General features: G+C 34.1%; 1 protein-coding gene across 1 annotated transcript in view; it reads right to left on the reverse strand.

Annotated features, from left to right (window-relative positions):
• Window positions 1-15,367, reverse strand: part of LOC149779889 (valine--tRNA ligase-like) — an 86,784-nt gene extending 71,417 nt beyond the window's left edge. The window contains exons 1-7 of the mRNA XM_089936572.1: window positions 15,240-15,367; window positions 10,549-10,630; window positions 7,169-7,275; window positions 6,290-6,414; window positions 5,708-5,875; window positions 3,381-3,462; window positions 1,806-1,925 (exon numbers count right to left, since the gene is read on the reverse strand). Of these exons, the coding sequence (XP_089792698.1) occupies window positions 1,806-1,925; window positions 3,381-3,462; window positions 5,708-5,875; window positions 6,290-6,414; window positions 7,169-7,275; window positions 10,549-10,630; window positions 15,240-15,359 (804 nt within the window). The 5' untranslated portion in view covers window positions 15,360-15,367. The remainder of the gene's footprint in view (window positions 1-1,805; window positions 1,926-3,380; window positions 3,463-5,707; window positions 5,876-6,289; window positions 6,415-7,168; window positions 7,276-10,548; window positions 10,631-15,239) is intronic.
• Between the last annotated feature and the right edge of the window lie 429 nt (window positions 15,368-15,796).

A 15,796-nucleotide genomic window follows, 5' to 3' on the forward strand; every position in this document is an offset into this window, starting at 1 on the left:
AGAAGATTTTAAAGATGACCAACATAGAGTGATGTGATTGGATGTCAAATCAGCACCATTTCATTTAGGACCAATTAGATAGCATAAGAAATCTTCTGGTGAAAACCCCATGTTGGTATCACTTTTGATTTAGGTGGATGTTGTGGTGACCATGCTGGATGTCGTATCAGCACCATTTCATTTAGCTCCAACTAGACAACATGTGAAGATTTTAGTTGATAACTTCTAAGTATTGAAATACTTCAGCCAGTTTTGACAAACTGTAGCATACCTAATTTGGTACTAAAAATATCTTCTTTTATGTCTGAGTCAAGCATGTTCACAAGATACTTGTAAGTGCAGGGAAAATTGTCAAGGCCTCTGACCTTAAAGCTGATATCATGGACAAAATATCAGCGAAGGCCAAATTCTCTGGACATCTGAAGGGCACCATTTTCATTTAGTGCCAATAATAAGTCTTTTAGTGATAACCCCATGTTGATAAATTAGCCATTCAGGAGTTGCTTCCAAAATGACCGTCATGGTTGCCATACTGGTTGTCAATGGGACATACTAAACATGCTCAGAAGTTTGTGGAAGATATTTAGCATAAATACTAAGAACATATCCAACACTGTCAATACATTTTGTAATTTTGGCTTCAAATATCATTTCTGGATAGGTAGGAATAAAGTTATGGAAATACATAAATTATACAGTAAATAAACTATATTTCAGTAGTTATCAAAAGTGAGACAGCTACCAAGAAAGACTAACTGTCTTCAGAAGTCACATTCTAAATGTACTGATTAATCTAGTATCTAGTGTGTGTATATATACACATGAGAGACCACTTTATGCTGGCAGAAAGGGGTGATGGTCTCTCAAGACAGGTTTAACTATATAATAGGCCTATCCTGTCGTCTATGATATGTAAACAAAGCTTTCCTCTTTACAAAATATGCAGTTTTAAAATTAAGTTATCCAACATAAAATCGGGCAAATTAATTGTTCAATAAAAACTCTTCAGAGCAAACATGCATTTCAAAGTTTGCAGGACCATCTCTCTTTCTCTCTCTCTTGTATCCAATTTCTAACATATAGATAACATTAATTATTGACACTTTTGTTAACATTATGACCAAGTGAGCTAAGACCAGACAGGCATATTTATTATCCACTTTATGGCCAGATGCACTAAGTCCAAACAGGCATATTTACCATCAACTCCATGCCCGGGTGAGCTCAACCAGATGGGCACATTTACTTTCAACTTTAGAGCCAGGTGAGATACAACCAAACAGTAACATTTTTATAGTCCAATTAGGAGCAACCCTGAATGACCATGCATTCATCTATGACAAGTCTACAGTTGCTTAGGAACAACCCTGAATGACCATGTATTCATCCATGACAAGTCTACAGTTGCTTAGAAGCAACCATGAATGACCATGTATTCATCCATGACATGTCTACATTTGCTTAGGAGCAACCCTGAATGACCATGTGTTCATCCATGAAAAGTCTACAGTTGCTTAAAAGCAACCCTGAATGACCATGTATTCATCCATGACAATTCTATAGTTGCTTAGAAGCAACCCTGAATGACCATGTATTCATCCATGACAAGTCTACATTTGCTTAGGAACAACCCTGAATGACCATGTATTCATCCAAGACAAGTCTATGTTTGCTTAGAAGCAACCCTGAATGACCATGTATTCATGCATGACAAGTCTACCGTTGCTTAGGAGCAACCCTAACTGACTTTGTAATCATCCTTGACAAGTTTACAATCATTTTATTCTCGATAATGTAAGAGTTACCTCTATGTCAGATATGGTAGACTTCAAATAACATGACCAGTTCACCAGCCTGCTACTACGATAAATGAGACCTTGGTCATGAAGTCTTACAAATGCCTCGACAACTGCTCGTGACAGCTTCTGAAACACAAGATGATGATTCTCAGTTACTTTACAGGACCTGACAAATTTAGCCTGCATACAAAAATAATGCTTCCACTTACTGCATATAAAAAATAGTCTATATAAAATTTCTGCAAAATCAGGAAGTAAAACCAATTTTTGTTAAGATTTTATTCAGAATAACATTTTTTGATGAATATATATATGTATATACTGCTAACTCATATGTTTTTTATGGGCATCATTTTCAAGTTGTTGCAGAGGTCATTATATTTTTGTGTATATTTAGGTTGACAGATTCATGTACCTCAATCCAAGCATCATTTTTCTGCCTGGGGCAACATAATGATAATAATAATAATAAATAATAATAATAATAATAACAAGAAAATACGTCAATTTCTCCTCCTAAAGCACATAATCATAACATCTTCACTGATCTTAAAAGTCTTTATATAAATGCCTGACCAAGGTATGTATTTAACTGAAATAGGTTACACTGAATTGATTCTCTAATACAACTACAATCAATCACATGTTTTCCTCATATAAAAAGAATAGTGTTTTCAATAAAAAAAATATTATTAAATTTGGAATTCCTATATCTTCTAATAAAGTAATGAGAAAACCAAAAGAAAGTATAAGTCTTGGCTGAGGATTTTCCCTTACCTCATAAACAATGTTCACTCAGTTCTTTTTTATTTGTCACAATTCAAATGCTCCTAATTTTTCAAACTATTTTTTGAAAAAAAAATAATTCTTTGATAAAAAAATTTAAAGAATCTGATTGATTCTCCCCACTGTCAAAATTATTCAAACTTAAAATATCTGAGGACAGTATTTTACCTGCAAACTACAGTTCAATTTCATAAGCAAACAAAAATCACTGAGACTAAAATAACTGATGGATGAAGGTGACTTCAATAACATATACAATTTATGACCGATACTGATACAAATCTGCCAACAAATTATAGAACAGTAGATTTAGGTCTGCTGGGATACGAGTGTCTGTGATTTAGATTTTTAGCCCAGCTTAAACATTTCTTTTAGTCATATCAATATGATGTCTGCAGCGTGGTAGTTTTTATAGTGATGTTTAGCACTATGGCATCATGCTGCAGACAGGCAGCATCATGTCCCACCCAGTCACATTATCCTGACAGGCCAACCAGTCTTAACATTAACCTCTTAAAGCTGACCATCAAGCAAGGCAGCTGCTAGTACCATTTTTTATTAGTTCTTGGTACGATTTGGCTGGGGTTTGAACCCACAATCTCACATATCTGACCACTCTAACTACTTAGGCCAAAGGAGCAGCTGTCTGCTGGGATAAAATATGTGAGTCTGCTGGGTCAGTTGGTTTGGGTGTATTTTGGCAGCCTATGCAGGTCTATAGTGTCCATAGTTGGTCGAGTAAAATACTGTAACTCTAATAAAATGGCATGAAGGGTAAAAATGATGCTCCCTAACCTCATCCATGGTAAATGCTTGTCTCTGCCAGTCTAATGATGATCCCAGCTGCTTCATTTGGGAATAGATCTGGTTTCCCTTCCTGAAACATATACAGGTAATTAGCAGCTGGATATCTTAAAATGAAACTATTCAATATCTTTATATTTAAACTAGTTTAGTATATTCCCAAATTTTGATTCATATAAACTGAACATGACATGTCCTTGTAAAATATATATTTTCCCACTGCAAACCAATAATGTAAAAGTACATTAAAAAAATAAATGAAGCAAATTTTGTAAATAATTGCAAAATAACATGAAAATTATATCAGGTGATTTACACATACATACCAAATTTAATTTACATTACCCATGCATACCAGCACACATACCAAATTTAATTTACATTAAGTGTTGTTTGCTAAACTGTATTACAATTGTTTCTTTTTGTTTGTTTAAAGTCTTCATTTAAACATTCCCAAAAATTGAACCACTGCCTAATAGCCTAAAAATCAAATCTGACTTTTAAATATAAATACAAAGACAAATATTCAATTTGACTTACATCATGTGATTTTGCTAAATGTTTTTTTGTTAAAGACGTCCCAAATTGTTAAATGTGTAAAAGATTGACAAATTGCTGTAATGGCCTGTAGATTTAATTAGATATCTACTTAAGAAGAAAAAAAAAAAAAAAAAATGAGGGCCCCGAGTGGCCGAGTGGTCTAAAGCGCTCACCGTTACGGATCACTGCCATCTCACCTCTGTCTGCATGAGTTCGAGTCTCGGATTCGGCTAATGTGGATATGTGAGAAAGCTTGCCAGTAGCTTCTTGTGGGTCGGTGGTTCTTTCCAGGGGTTTCCCAGGTTCTTCCTCCACCATTTATACTGGCCGCCATGTATAGCCTATCTTGTGCTGAAAAATGGCGTTAAACCCTATAACAACAACAACTTAAGAAAATGTACTTATTTCAAAATATAAGTACTTGCCTATGGATAAGAGAAAAATGTAGATGACTTGGATGATGACTATCAAATTGCTTTTCTTAAACCTGACTTGGGAAAATTACATTGATTTCAGGTGTGGATTTCACCAACAGAACTTAAATGTAGACTTAAATGTAATTGTAGAATCCAGAAAATTTCTGATTGGATGAAATCTACATCTGATTTAACATCAACCAATCAGATGTTTTAAGTCTGGATTTAGACTTCAATGTAGACTGCTTTGGTAAAATTAGTGCTGACTACTTAAAGTGATGACATCAGTACATTACTCTTTTAAACAAGGTGTATCACAGAACTGTGAACTCTGAGACTGGATGTGCGATGGTGTGATTGCAAATTATGTTATTTGTTAAAAAATGAAAAGAAAACTCCTTATACAATTAAATAATCACAAACAGTAATCCTGTGAAAGAAAATGACAAAATGAATGAATCAGGTGACTTATCTTTTAGATTTAAACTTTAAGATTTGGCTTAGAGCTCATAAAAATCTCTAAGTCTGAGTCTCAGACCATGTATTTATATTAAGCAATTGGAAAGCAAATTTTTCAGTGAATTATGTTTCTCCAAAAATACTTACCAGATCACATTAATGTCAGGAACATATGCCTGCTACCTATTGAATCCAGCACTATCAAAAAAAGACAAGTGTCTTACCAGTCCAGACAAAGGACAGTAAACCTTGCCAATTACCTCCCCTTGTGATTGCCAGGTTGCACATGTTTTAAGCGAAGCAGAACATTGTGAAGAGAATGTTCACATTGTGTTGAGGATGGAAGGGTACTGAAGCAATGTGATCAGGCAAGTAATTTTGGAGAAGAAAAATTTATTGTAAAATTTGCTTTCTCCTCCAAATATGTTACCTGATCATAGTAACATTAAGATATTCATTAATAGGATGAGGAAATAATCAGCTTATTACCTATATATTGGGTATCCTTAAGGGAAAAATACTGAATTCCCTATATAACAAATAACCCACTTGCCTAACTTGAGAGCAGGACAACCGATGGATTCATCAGGTGATGGGCTTATGTTCCTAACATTAATGTGATTAGGGAATGTATCTGAAGCAGAAACAACCTTCCAAAATTAGCATCATTTGACAAATATCAAGCTTGAAATTATAATCAATTGTTTTATGATTGCAAAAATATAATCCTTGATTATTAAAAGGCCTAGCTGAACAAATTAAATTCTAAGTTATAAGGATTCTATTTTGAAGATATGGTCTCAATGTTTATAGCAATTCCTGCACTGAGAAACTTCTTATTTATTGGAATCAAAGATAAATAGTTTTACTTTGAATCATGTGCATCACATTTTCAAAACTTACTCAAGTTTCCATTTCCACACTTCTTTCACAAACTCCTCTCGACCCAGTTGATGCCTTGTTACTTTTCTCTCCTGCCAGAGTTTTTTCTCCACCACAACTTGTGTAGCAATTCCTGCATGGTCACATCCAGGTATCCACAAAACTGGAACATACCCCCTCATGCGTGTCCTGTACATAGCAATGAAGTTTTTACATTTTTCAAACAGGAAATGTAAATATGAAGCCATAACAAAAAGTGATAAGATACCTTATGAATGTGTCAGCCAATTTTTTTAAATTTAATAAGGAAATTTTATTGTACTTGCAATTGTTTATATAATGGACTTCTGAGCCCCTAATGGGACCCCTTTGGAAGGGTCCAAACAAGTGAACCCTTTCACAGATGGTCACAAATGTGAATCCTATGCACACAGTTTGGTTAATTCTACCAGTGATTTAGAAGATGATCTACAGACATATGGATTGACAGACAGTCTAATGGTGGGTATCACAACATCCATCTAAAGCATGGGAATAACAAATTGCCTAAATTGACCTGAAAAAAGATTGAGAAATGAGATTTCCATCTCAACATATACATACCACCGTATAATGGCATCCTGTATGGAGTTGGTTAGAGCATGGCCAAGATGTAGCGTGCCGGTGACATTTGGTGGTGGTAGACAAATCACAAATGGCTTTCCATCTTTTGACTCCCTTTTACTAATCTGAAAACACAGGTAAAATCTAGCGTTTATGAAGTTCAACCAAGGTGACTTTTCATCAGAAATCACAACATGTAGAAAATTATTGTGTCATTAGTACAACATAACAGTGACTCTTCATTCTTGATTAACATGTGAAAAAATGAATTCAATGCCAGTACTTGATTATCAACAGATGACATGGGATGACTTTTCTGTAACGTGTGAAAGAATGAACTCAATGCCAGAACTTGATTGTCAACAGATGATATGGGAAAACTGATCTGTGACTATTCATTGCCACGTGTCAACAAATGCTCAATCCTCAACACCACAAGCAACAACAAATTTATTCCTTTTTGAAAAACATGAAAATGAAATGAAATTAGAAAAAGGGATTAATGTTGTTCTGTATGGAAATAACATCCTTTACTTGGAGATGTCCACAAAGACAAATTTCAGTGTTTTCTCAAAGAGGACACAGAGAGACACAAGTGCACAAACTTAAACCAGCCTGCTCATAAAATTTTTCTGTACTGAAGAAAGAGAGAAAGCCCTTGTATGAATGTTATCACGTAACAGTTTAGACATAAAGCTATATTATTGTCTGAGTAAAGAATGAACGAGATACATGACTTTCAAAATCCTTAACACTGAATTTAAACTTTAAATTTTTTAATGTTGCTGCAAACTTTGTAACTACTGCTAAAGATTGCACTATAATAAATGACCAATTATTGACCCTGAAAACCAAAAGTAGACATAAGTGAAGACTCACCTTGGCATGGTATTCTGGTGAGAAATATCCCTGCTTGACCCACCAGTCATACCAAGCTGCTTCCACATATTGTGGACTGTAGGCCAGGGGAAGAGGGCAGCTGATATCTGATGTAGTGGTAAAACACCAGTATGAATATTTTGTCATACATGATACAGACCATGACAAGCAACTAAGATGACACAATATACAATACAAAAGAGACATTTTAGTAAATTATGTTTATCCAAGAATACTTACTGGCTAAAATTAACATCAGGAAGGTAAATGATACCTTTATACCCAGCCTTCACTAAAAATCCAAAAATTGTCTTTTCATTGGCCTGTCAATGTGCATAGGCAAAGGTTAGTAACTTCTACTTATTACATGCTGACAATGGTATCCCAAATGTTAACCAGTTTAAACTTGCACAAAATCATTTCAAAGGGAACAGTCTGAGGGGTTGATAGTAATGTGATCAGGTAAGTATTCTCAGAGAAACCAAATTGACCAGCAAAGATTCCTTCTCTGCTGAATACATTATCCAAACACATTAACATTAGGAGAATATATAACAGAGGGTGGACAAGCATGGGTATTAAATCTCTACCAATATTACCTTCTACAATGACTGCTCAACTGATTCAATGAACTTATACTGTGAAGGCAGTGAAAATGAAGCTAATGTGAATATACCAAGGTAATTATCTGAGCAGCCCAATCCCTATGAGATTCAGCCCTTTCCTTTGCAAAGCCATGTCCCATACATAGGAGACTGGGCATGCCAGCCAACTGACTCAACTACATCTCAAATTCAAACATTCTCTTAAAAGGCCAGGCTTATCAAAATCATTCATATTGTGTGAACTTAGAAATACATGAGGCTTATCCTACGAGATCTGAGTATGCAATATAATAAAAGATTTCATTTATGATGTCAACACACGTCTTGCATTCCCCTTTTAATTGGTAACAAATGCTTCTTACAGGTGGGCACCTCAGCATGAGAGATTGCAAACCAGGTTGTGCAGCTATGCCTCTCTCAATGGCAAGATCAAGATTATTTCTGACTGCAGCCTGTTCTGGAGAGGAAACCAGGATGAGTCATTTGTATCTCTGAGCCATCAGAATGAAACTGTACAGTTTGGATTCAGACACCAAACCTAGTTCTAACAGGGGATCAAGCTAGAATTTAATTTTAGGGAGAAATATCATCTCCTTTTGAACAGAACAGGGAGAAGTCAGAGATGAACAAGGAAAAGTTGGAGTAAAGACTTCACTTTCTACCAATTTTGTATATTTTCTTGAAAATATTTGCACAATGGTTTACAAAAGCAGACAATGTAATAAAGTGATACTTCCCTGTGTCTGATTATTTTCCCTAGAATACAAATTGAAAATTTTAAAAGCACTTACAGTAATACAAATTAAATTCCAAACAGTCCTAAAAGATTTATCACAAGTCTAAATGTATCAAGTTCCATCTGAATTCCAGTGGTATTCCAAATAAGTTTCAATACTGTATGTGTTTGATTTGCCTGCAGTCTCGAATATACTAATGTGCCTGTGGCCTGAGGTGTGGCAATGTGCTAACAATCTTTTGATGTATCACAATAATATAATCCCAAAATAGTCCTGTCTGAAATCACTATAATTACAAATTAATGTTCCAATACATGAATATTATCGATAAACACTTTGTATTTCCAGTGAATAATAATTTGAATAAAAATCCACTCAAAGGAAATGCTGAACATGACAGGGAGATTGCTTCTGTTTCAGATGTTAAATGCAAGAATGAGTAACTGTTTAAGTAAAAACATTATATAAAACTAAAACAAAATTGTAGAACAAGGATGAGGGTCAAAAGTTCATTTCTGGAATATTCTAAGTTGTCATAAAGATAAAATCTGTTACTAAAATTATAATAAAGCTCATGGCAAACATCAGGTAGACAAAGGCTAACCCATAAAAGAATTCCAAGGTCCAAGACACAGACTCAAATAAACATAATAACTGATCCAGTCATAGAGAAATATGTATGTATTGTTTGTTTACAAAATAAAAGTTACTGGTCAGGTACACAATGAACTTGATTTTGGACAAGATCAAATCCAAAATGCAATTATACGTAATATATAAACATGGAGAAAAAGCTAACAAATACAAATTAAATATCTATAACAATTACCACACTTCTTCAAGCTAAAAGCTGTGGTTAAGGTCTTTGATTCATGACAAGATTAATCCAGGTGCATTACAATACTTGCTTCAATACTGTAAAACCTCCAAAGATTGGCTGTGCCATAAAACGCCCCTAATATGTCTTCCAAGTAATAATAATCCAAAATCCAAATATAATTCAAATACACAAACTGAGTTATAACACTCCTTTAGATTTTGTCAATTTTTCAAAGCTCAGACAAAATGCCATCTTAAAAATACAGTATTTTACATAGTTGTACATTATTCAAGGCATTAGATAACAAAATAAACTGATTGCTAAGTTCAAAAGTATAGTAGTTTTCTTATAAAACAATTTGATTTTCAGAAAATGAAAATAAAAACACTAGAAAATGAAACAACACAAAAACGAAGTAGGAATGCCAACAGACCAATTAATTTTTTTATATTTTCATGAGGATTCCAGTTCTTTTATTTGCCACAAGCATATGCATGGTGGGGGATCATACAGTATTGCATATGCACATCTGCCAAGTCCTGTCACATCTTTTTACAGATGTCCTGTATAACATGAATAAGTGGGGGGGTCATATAGTGTTAAATCTATCAATTAGACATGTCCTGTTACATCTTATTATAGATCTTCAGTATGACATATGTATAAAGGGGAACATGTAGTGTTGCCCACATCCATCAGCCGCATCCTGTTGTATCTTTTATTATACATGTCTATTAATCATGTCCTATCACATTTTGTTCATCATGAATTTCTTTTCTGCCGAATACTGGTAATTTCTGATGGACTTCATAGATTGAAACCAAATTTGGTCTGAGCCTTAGGTCAACTTCAATTTTTCAATTTTCATTATTTCCTAAAACAAACTCAGAATTATGGCCCCTGTTTTCACTTTTGTGCTTGCTCTGCTTTACATTAATACATATCTAGCTCAATGAAGAATTCCAGTTTTTATTTAGAGTTAGCATATGAATGATTACCATGTTCACTATTACCAAAAAATCCAAATGAATAATTTGGCCCAATGTTCCGTTATTTTACACTGTTTACCTTTTTTCTCTCCATTTGGTGTGGGATAATCATTATTTTACACTGTTTACCTTTTTTCTCTCCATTTGGTGTGGGATAATCATTATTTTACACTGTTTGCCTTTTTTCTCTCCATTTGGTGTGGGATAATCATTATTTTACACTGTTTACCTTTTTTCTCTCCATTTGGTGTGGGATAATCATACGTAACAGCCTCATACAATTTGGACTTTTTCTTCACACTGGCAGCTTCCTGAAACAAGAATTAAAAATGGAATCTGGTAAACTAATGTCTTCTAGGAATTGTTCATTCTATACAGACCAATATGTATTTAAAATTATGTGACCACACTGAAAATAAAGCTGGCTATAAATAGAACACAGCTTGACAGGTGCCCATTTTTTACTAATTTAGATCTAAGCAGATACTTCAATGAATAAAAACAATTGCCTTAATCACAATGGTACCTCAACTATATCAACATGAACAAATATATATGAAACTTAATTTATAGTTGTGAAAATATTACAGGATTCTATTATTCTGTTTTTCTTAAGGTAGTAGATGAAAAGTAAAAGAGTCAATGCATACAATATATGGACAGTTGGAAAACCAGAAAGATATCTTTTTTCTTTTAGTGATAACCAGTCTTTTATTCAGCTCCATTATACACTACAAAAGGTCCCAAATGTAGTGTGAGTATTTATATTCCATCTTCTTCCATCTGGAGACATGGAGTCATCACGGCACATAACTGATTCTGCTGCTTACACATGACAGATATAAACATCATCAGTCCCCAGAGTCAATTTATAAGATAAACAACTAAGAACCAAGAAGAAATATCACATTGCCAAAATTAAAAATAGATTAACACAATGCACATTCATAAGTGATGCATGAATAGAAACAAATTTAAGGAGTTTTGTGAGTAATTAAGGAACAGATGCAAGTCCATTTAAGGGAATGATTCTGTGCTGCCCAAAAACAATTTGCTAGAATTACAAGATGCATCTTTCTTCCCTTCTTTAATACTTTTGATTGCTGAGTACTGAAATCATCTCAGATTTTCCTGGTAAATTCCAAAATACCAAATTTGCTATAAAAAAGAAATATTTTTTTTTATATGTCTGAGTTAATATGTTCACCTGGGAAGTACTTAAAAGGGGGCCAATGGTGGTAGAGTGGTCAACTTTATGGATCACTGCATTCCACCTCTTTCCATGTGGGGTTGACTCTCAAGCTCGGCCAATGTGGGTATGTAAGAAAGTTCGATAGTGGTTTCCTGTGGGTCAGTGGTTCTCATTGGGGTTTCCAAGGTTCTTCCTCCATCAGTTACTGGATGCCATATATAGTCTGTCTTTTGCTGAGAAATGGTATTAATCACAAAACAGTATAAAAGTCTTTGTGATATTCTTTGACCTTGAACTTGATTACAGTTTTGTCCCTAACCTCATTTTTGGAGGGCGCTACACCCTGCTCTCTCTGGGGTGTACCCTGCCATCCTTGGGGTGTGCCTGCCCGCACAGATTCTGACATATTATACCTCCAGAGGTTTAATGCATCACATGTGGTAACATTCAATGTGTGCCTTTCTAGCATTGCCTTTGTTATTTTCACAAGAGCTAAACACCTAAAAAATTAATAAACACAGATAAGAAAGGATTAATTAGGATTGTATCTTTACCCTTTTACTACTCTACTGTTCTTATAACACTTTAAGCATCAACTCTAAATGTAAACTGTCTAGAACTATGCCTTTGTAGCTTTGCTCAGATGGACTTTGATGTCCATACCTGCCATATTCCCTGACTGTTTTTTCTTTTTTTTTGAGGCTCAAAAAAGAGTATTTTGAGGTCCCGGAGGGGGAGGGGGCAGTGTAGGTGCCCAAAGAAGTGTTTTCCAATTGAGAATAAGCTAACATTCATGAAAGCCTATAGTAAAGAATTGAAAATTAAATCTAAAATTAACTTGACTGTCTTGTTCAAAGCATTTAATACACTTACAAAGAGAAAAAAATAGTTGGTATACTTAGTATTGTCAAATATTGCCACAATACACTTAAACTGCTCCGGTGGCCTTGTGGTTAGAGCATCTGCTTCAGATGCGGGAGATTGTGGGTTCAATCCCAGGCCGGGTCATACCAAAGACTTGCAAAAATGGTATTAACAGCTGCCTCGCTTGGCGCTCAGCATTAAGAGGTTAGTATTAGGACTGGTCGGCCTGGTGTCAGGATAATGTGACTGGGTGGGACATCATGCTACATGTCTGCGGCATGATGCCCCAGTGCTAGACATCACTATAAACTGTAACACTGCAGACATCATAGTGATATGACTGAAAAATTGCTAAAGCTACGTTTAAAAAAAAATCAAAATCACAATACACTTACACATATGTACACTCACATAATCACAACCACGATGACATTTAATAAAAATATAGGTGGCTTGGCAATGATAGATAATGATAAATTTATACTAGCTTTGAAAATAACATGGATCTGGTCAGTTCTTCTACCTCAGAAAACTGCTCAATTTATTTGAATATGAAATATGCGAGTTTAAGTACCTGTTCATATTAGATGAAAAATGTGATGACATTATTCAAAAAGACTTTTAAAATGTTTTTTGGCATGATGTTTTACTGTCTTGGGAACTGTTAATAGAAATAGAGAAAAGTATACCCTGGACAAGAGAAAATATTATGAAAAGAAATTTATGGATGAACTCCCTATAAAGGTAAATGAAGTACAAATTTTCTATATAAAATGGTTTGAACATAATGTAATCTGTACTGTGATATGCTAACAGATCAAGGAAATATTAGTGATTTTGATAGAATTAAAGCTAAATATGGTCTTAACACAAACTTCCTTGCCTTTCAAGGTATAATTCAATGTGTAGTGTAAAGTCCATATGTAAAAAGGTAAAGTTAGATATAATGACACTAGCCAGACCATTTATCCCGTTCCATTTAGAAAATAAGGATGTTAAACCAACTAGTGAAAATAAATAGAATGAAATTTAAAAATGTTAAGGTTTTTAAAATAATAACTTAAAATTGCAACAGTTTCAGTTTTGTGCTACTCAATGAATTTTACCAATGAATTCATTTCTGTATAAAATAAAATTATCTGATACTGATAAATGTACTTTCTGTAAAAATGTCCCGGAACAAAACTGCATTGGTTTTGGGAATGTAATGTGAAAATCAGGCTGTGGAAGGATGTGTCCCACTGGATCAGAATAGACTTGTGAAAATGGCACTAATGCTAGTAAATGAAAAAAAAACTATAAAAATGTGAGAGTGCAAGTGAAGAAAGCAAAGAGAACTTTAACTTACTAACATGAGTTAACCCCTTTGCCATCATGGGAACGTGCTGTTAAGTATTTTATCAGCATTTACTATTTTTCAGCTACAAGCCTATATGAAATTGTAAAAATGAATAGTAACACACACTTGGATTCTAGGTTTCATATGGATTTAGTCCTACATGTAAGACCTTGACACTGATATTTATATTTTGGGTGTCTGGGTCTTACTGCCTAACTAACAGCGCTGTGCAGTGTGTTTTGATGTCGACTAACATTGTAACAAAAGTCAAATTTTTAGGAATATCTCACACAACTGGCAACTTAAATAATGGCACTCTTCTACACAGTAAAGTAATGATGTTTTAGTCAGACTTTACTTACTCTGATGTCTTTTCTCTAATAAATTCAAATTCTCACAAAAGAAATGGACCTGTTTTCACATTTCATTGGTCTACATTTCAGTTGACTGGAAAGTGACAAAAGCATGGAATGCCAAAATCGGGTTAAGTTGAAATATTATTCTTTAATGAAATGAATAAAAATATATTATGCCTATTGGAACTGTAAAGCAACGTTTCATTTCGTTCAAGAAACATATCTGCCACATGAACATATTTAACCATACTTCGGCATACCTCGACTAGCATCGCATTGCAACAAATTCAAATGTATGTCAGTGGAACATGAAAATGCATCCATTTGCTAGTGTCATATTTTCATTCTGCCAGGAAATAGCATAGTAAGCAAATTAATTACACATAAATTAGTGGAAGAGTGTCGATATATGCTGCCATATGTGTGAGATATTCCTGAAACTTTGACTACTCATTCCGATGTCAACAACAGCAGAACATGCAATACAAGGTCGTTATTTGGATAGTAAGACATAGTACTAAAACAAAACCAACATGTGCTATGTCTTATATTATAGGACTAATCTGGATTATGCTTTTATTTTGGAGTAAATCAAAGGGAAGTGAATTCTTATGCATAATTGGGGAATATTTACCTCAAATTACTGCACACAGGAAAAACATTTACTTTGTTTAAGGTATTATAAAATATGTTTTTAGTTTTAACTTGTTTGGAAATTTCATTTTGCTGAGAAACCTACTTATTTAAAACTGTCAGAAAATTTGACTACATGCTATATTTAGATCTCCAATTTGGTTATGAGGTGAAAAGAATAAAATACGTAACAATTAAATTCCACTGAATCCCCAAAAGTTGAATGAAAATGCTTTTTTCAAAATACCTTGAATGTAGCTAGTAAAGATGCAAAATTAGGTATGTTATATAAAAGTTAATGTCAAACAAAAAGATTCTCCATTTCTTTTCTTAAATATTTTAATGACAAAGATGAATGAATACCCCATTGAGATTAACACAAGTCTACCCTTAATGATCGCCAAATTATTCAAAGGGACATCACTCATACAAAGTGGCAATACTATGTCTATCAACATAAGCAAATTCAACGCTCCGTATATATTGACTCAGCAAAAACGGCATTTAATACAACACATATTGATATGCTTATTTACAGATGAAGTTGGTGAAGATAAATGCAAAAACTGAATCCTCTCAGAATGTTTTGGCCATTTATGCAACTTAACACCAAAGTTTTGACAGATCCATCGCACACTGCACCAGGTGGTCGCCATATTTCGTCGAAGTCGTGAAAACGCTTGGATTAAACGTTCTATTTTTAAAAATGTATGTACATAAAATTCGGAAAATACCAGGTGCTTATAGTCCTTTATAGTTTTGCCTGAATTGGGTTAAAAACCAAACAAGTTATTGGTGTGAAAAATAACGATGATAGATGTTCCGTTTATCCCCTGGAATCTGCATTAAAAAGAACAAGTAAGCGTTTAGAAAGACGATCAAATTTGAGTTTGGATGGTACAGTCGTTTCATTCAATACATATTCGGTTAGAAATATAAAGTTTTAAAAATTGAGAATTAATTCAACAATACCGAACTTATGTATGAAATATTCTAAGGGGAAGATGTTGCTACTAAGCCTCCTTTTGTTTTTTATGAATGAATAACGTCAGCACAACTGATCAAATTACATTAAACTAATAGCATTGACAGC

The sequence above is a fragment of the Sinohyriopsis cumingii genome, chromosome 16, assembly GCF_028554795.1.
Source record: "Sinohyriopsis cumingii isolate HCF-2022 chromosome 16, ASM2855479v2, whole genome shotgun sequence".
Classification (NCBI taxonomy): Eukaryota; Metazoa; Mollusca; class Bivalvia; order Unionida; family Unionidae; genus Sinohyriopsis; species Sinohyriopsis cumingii.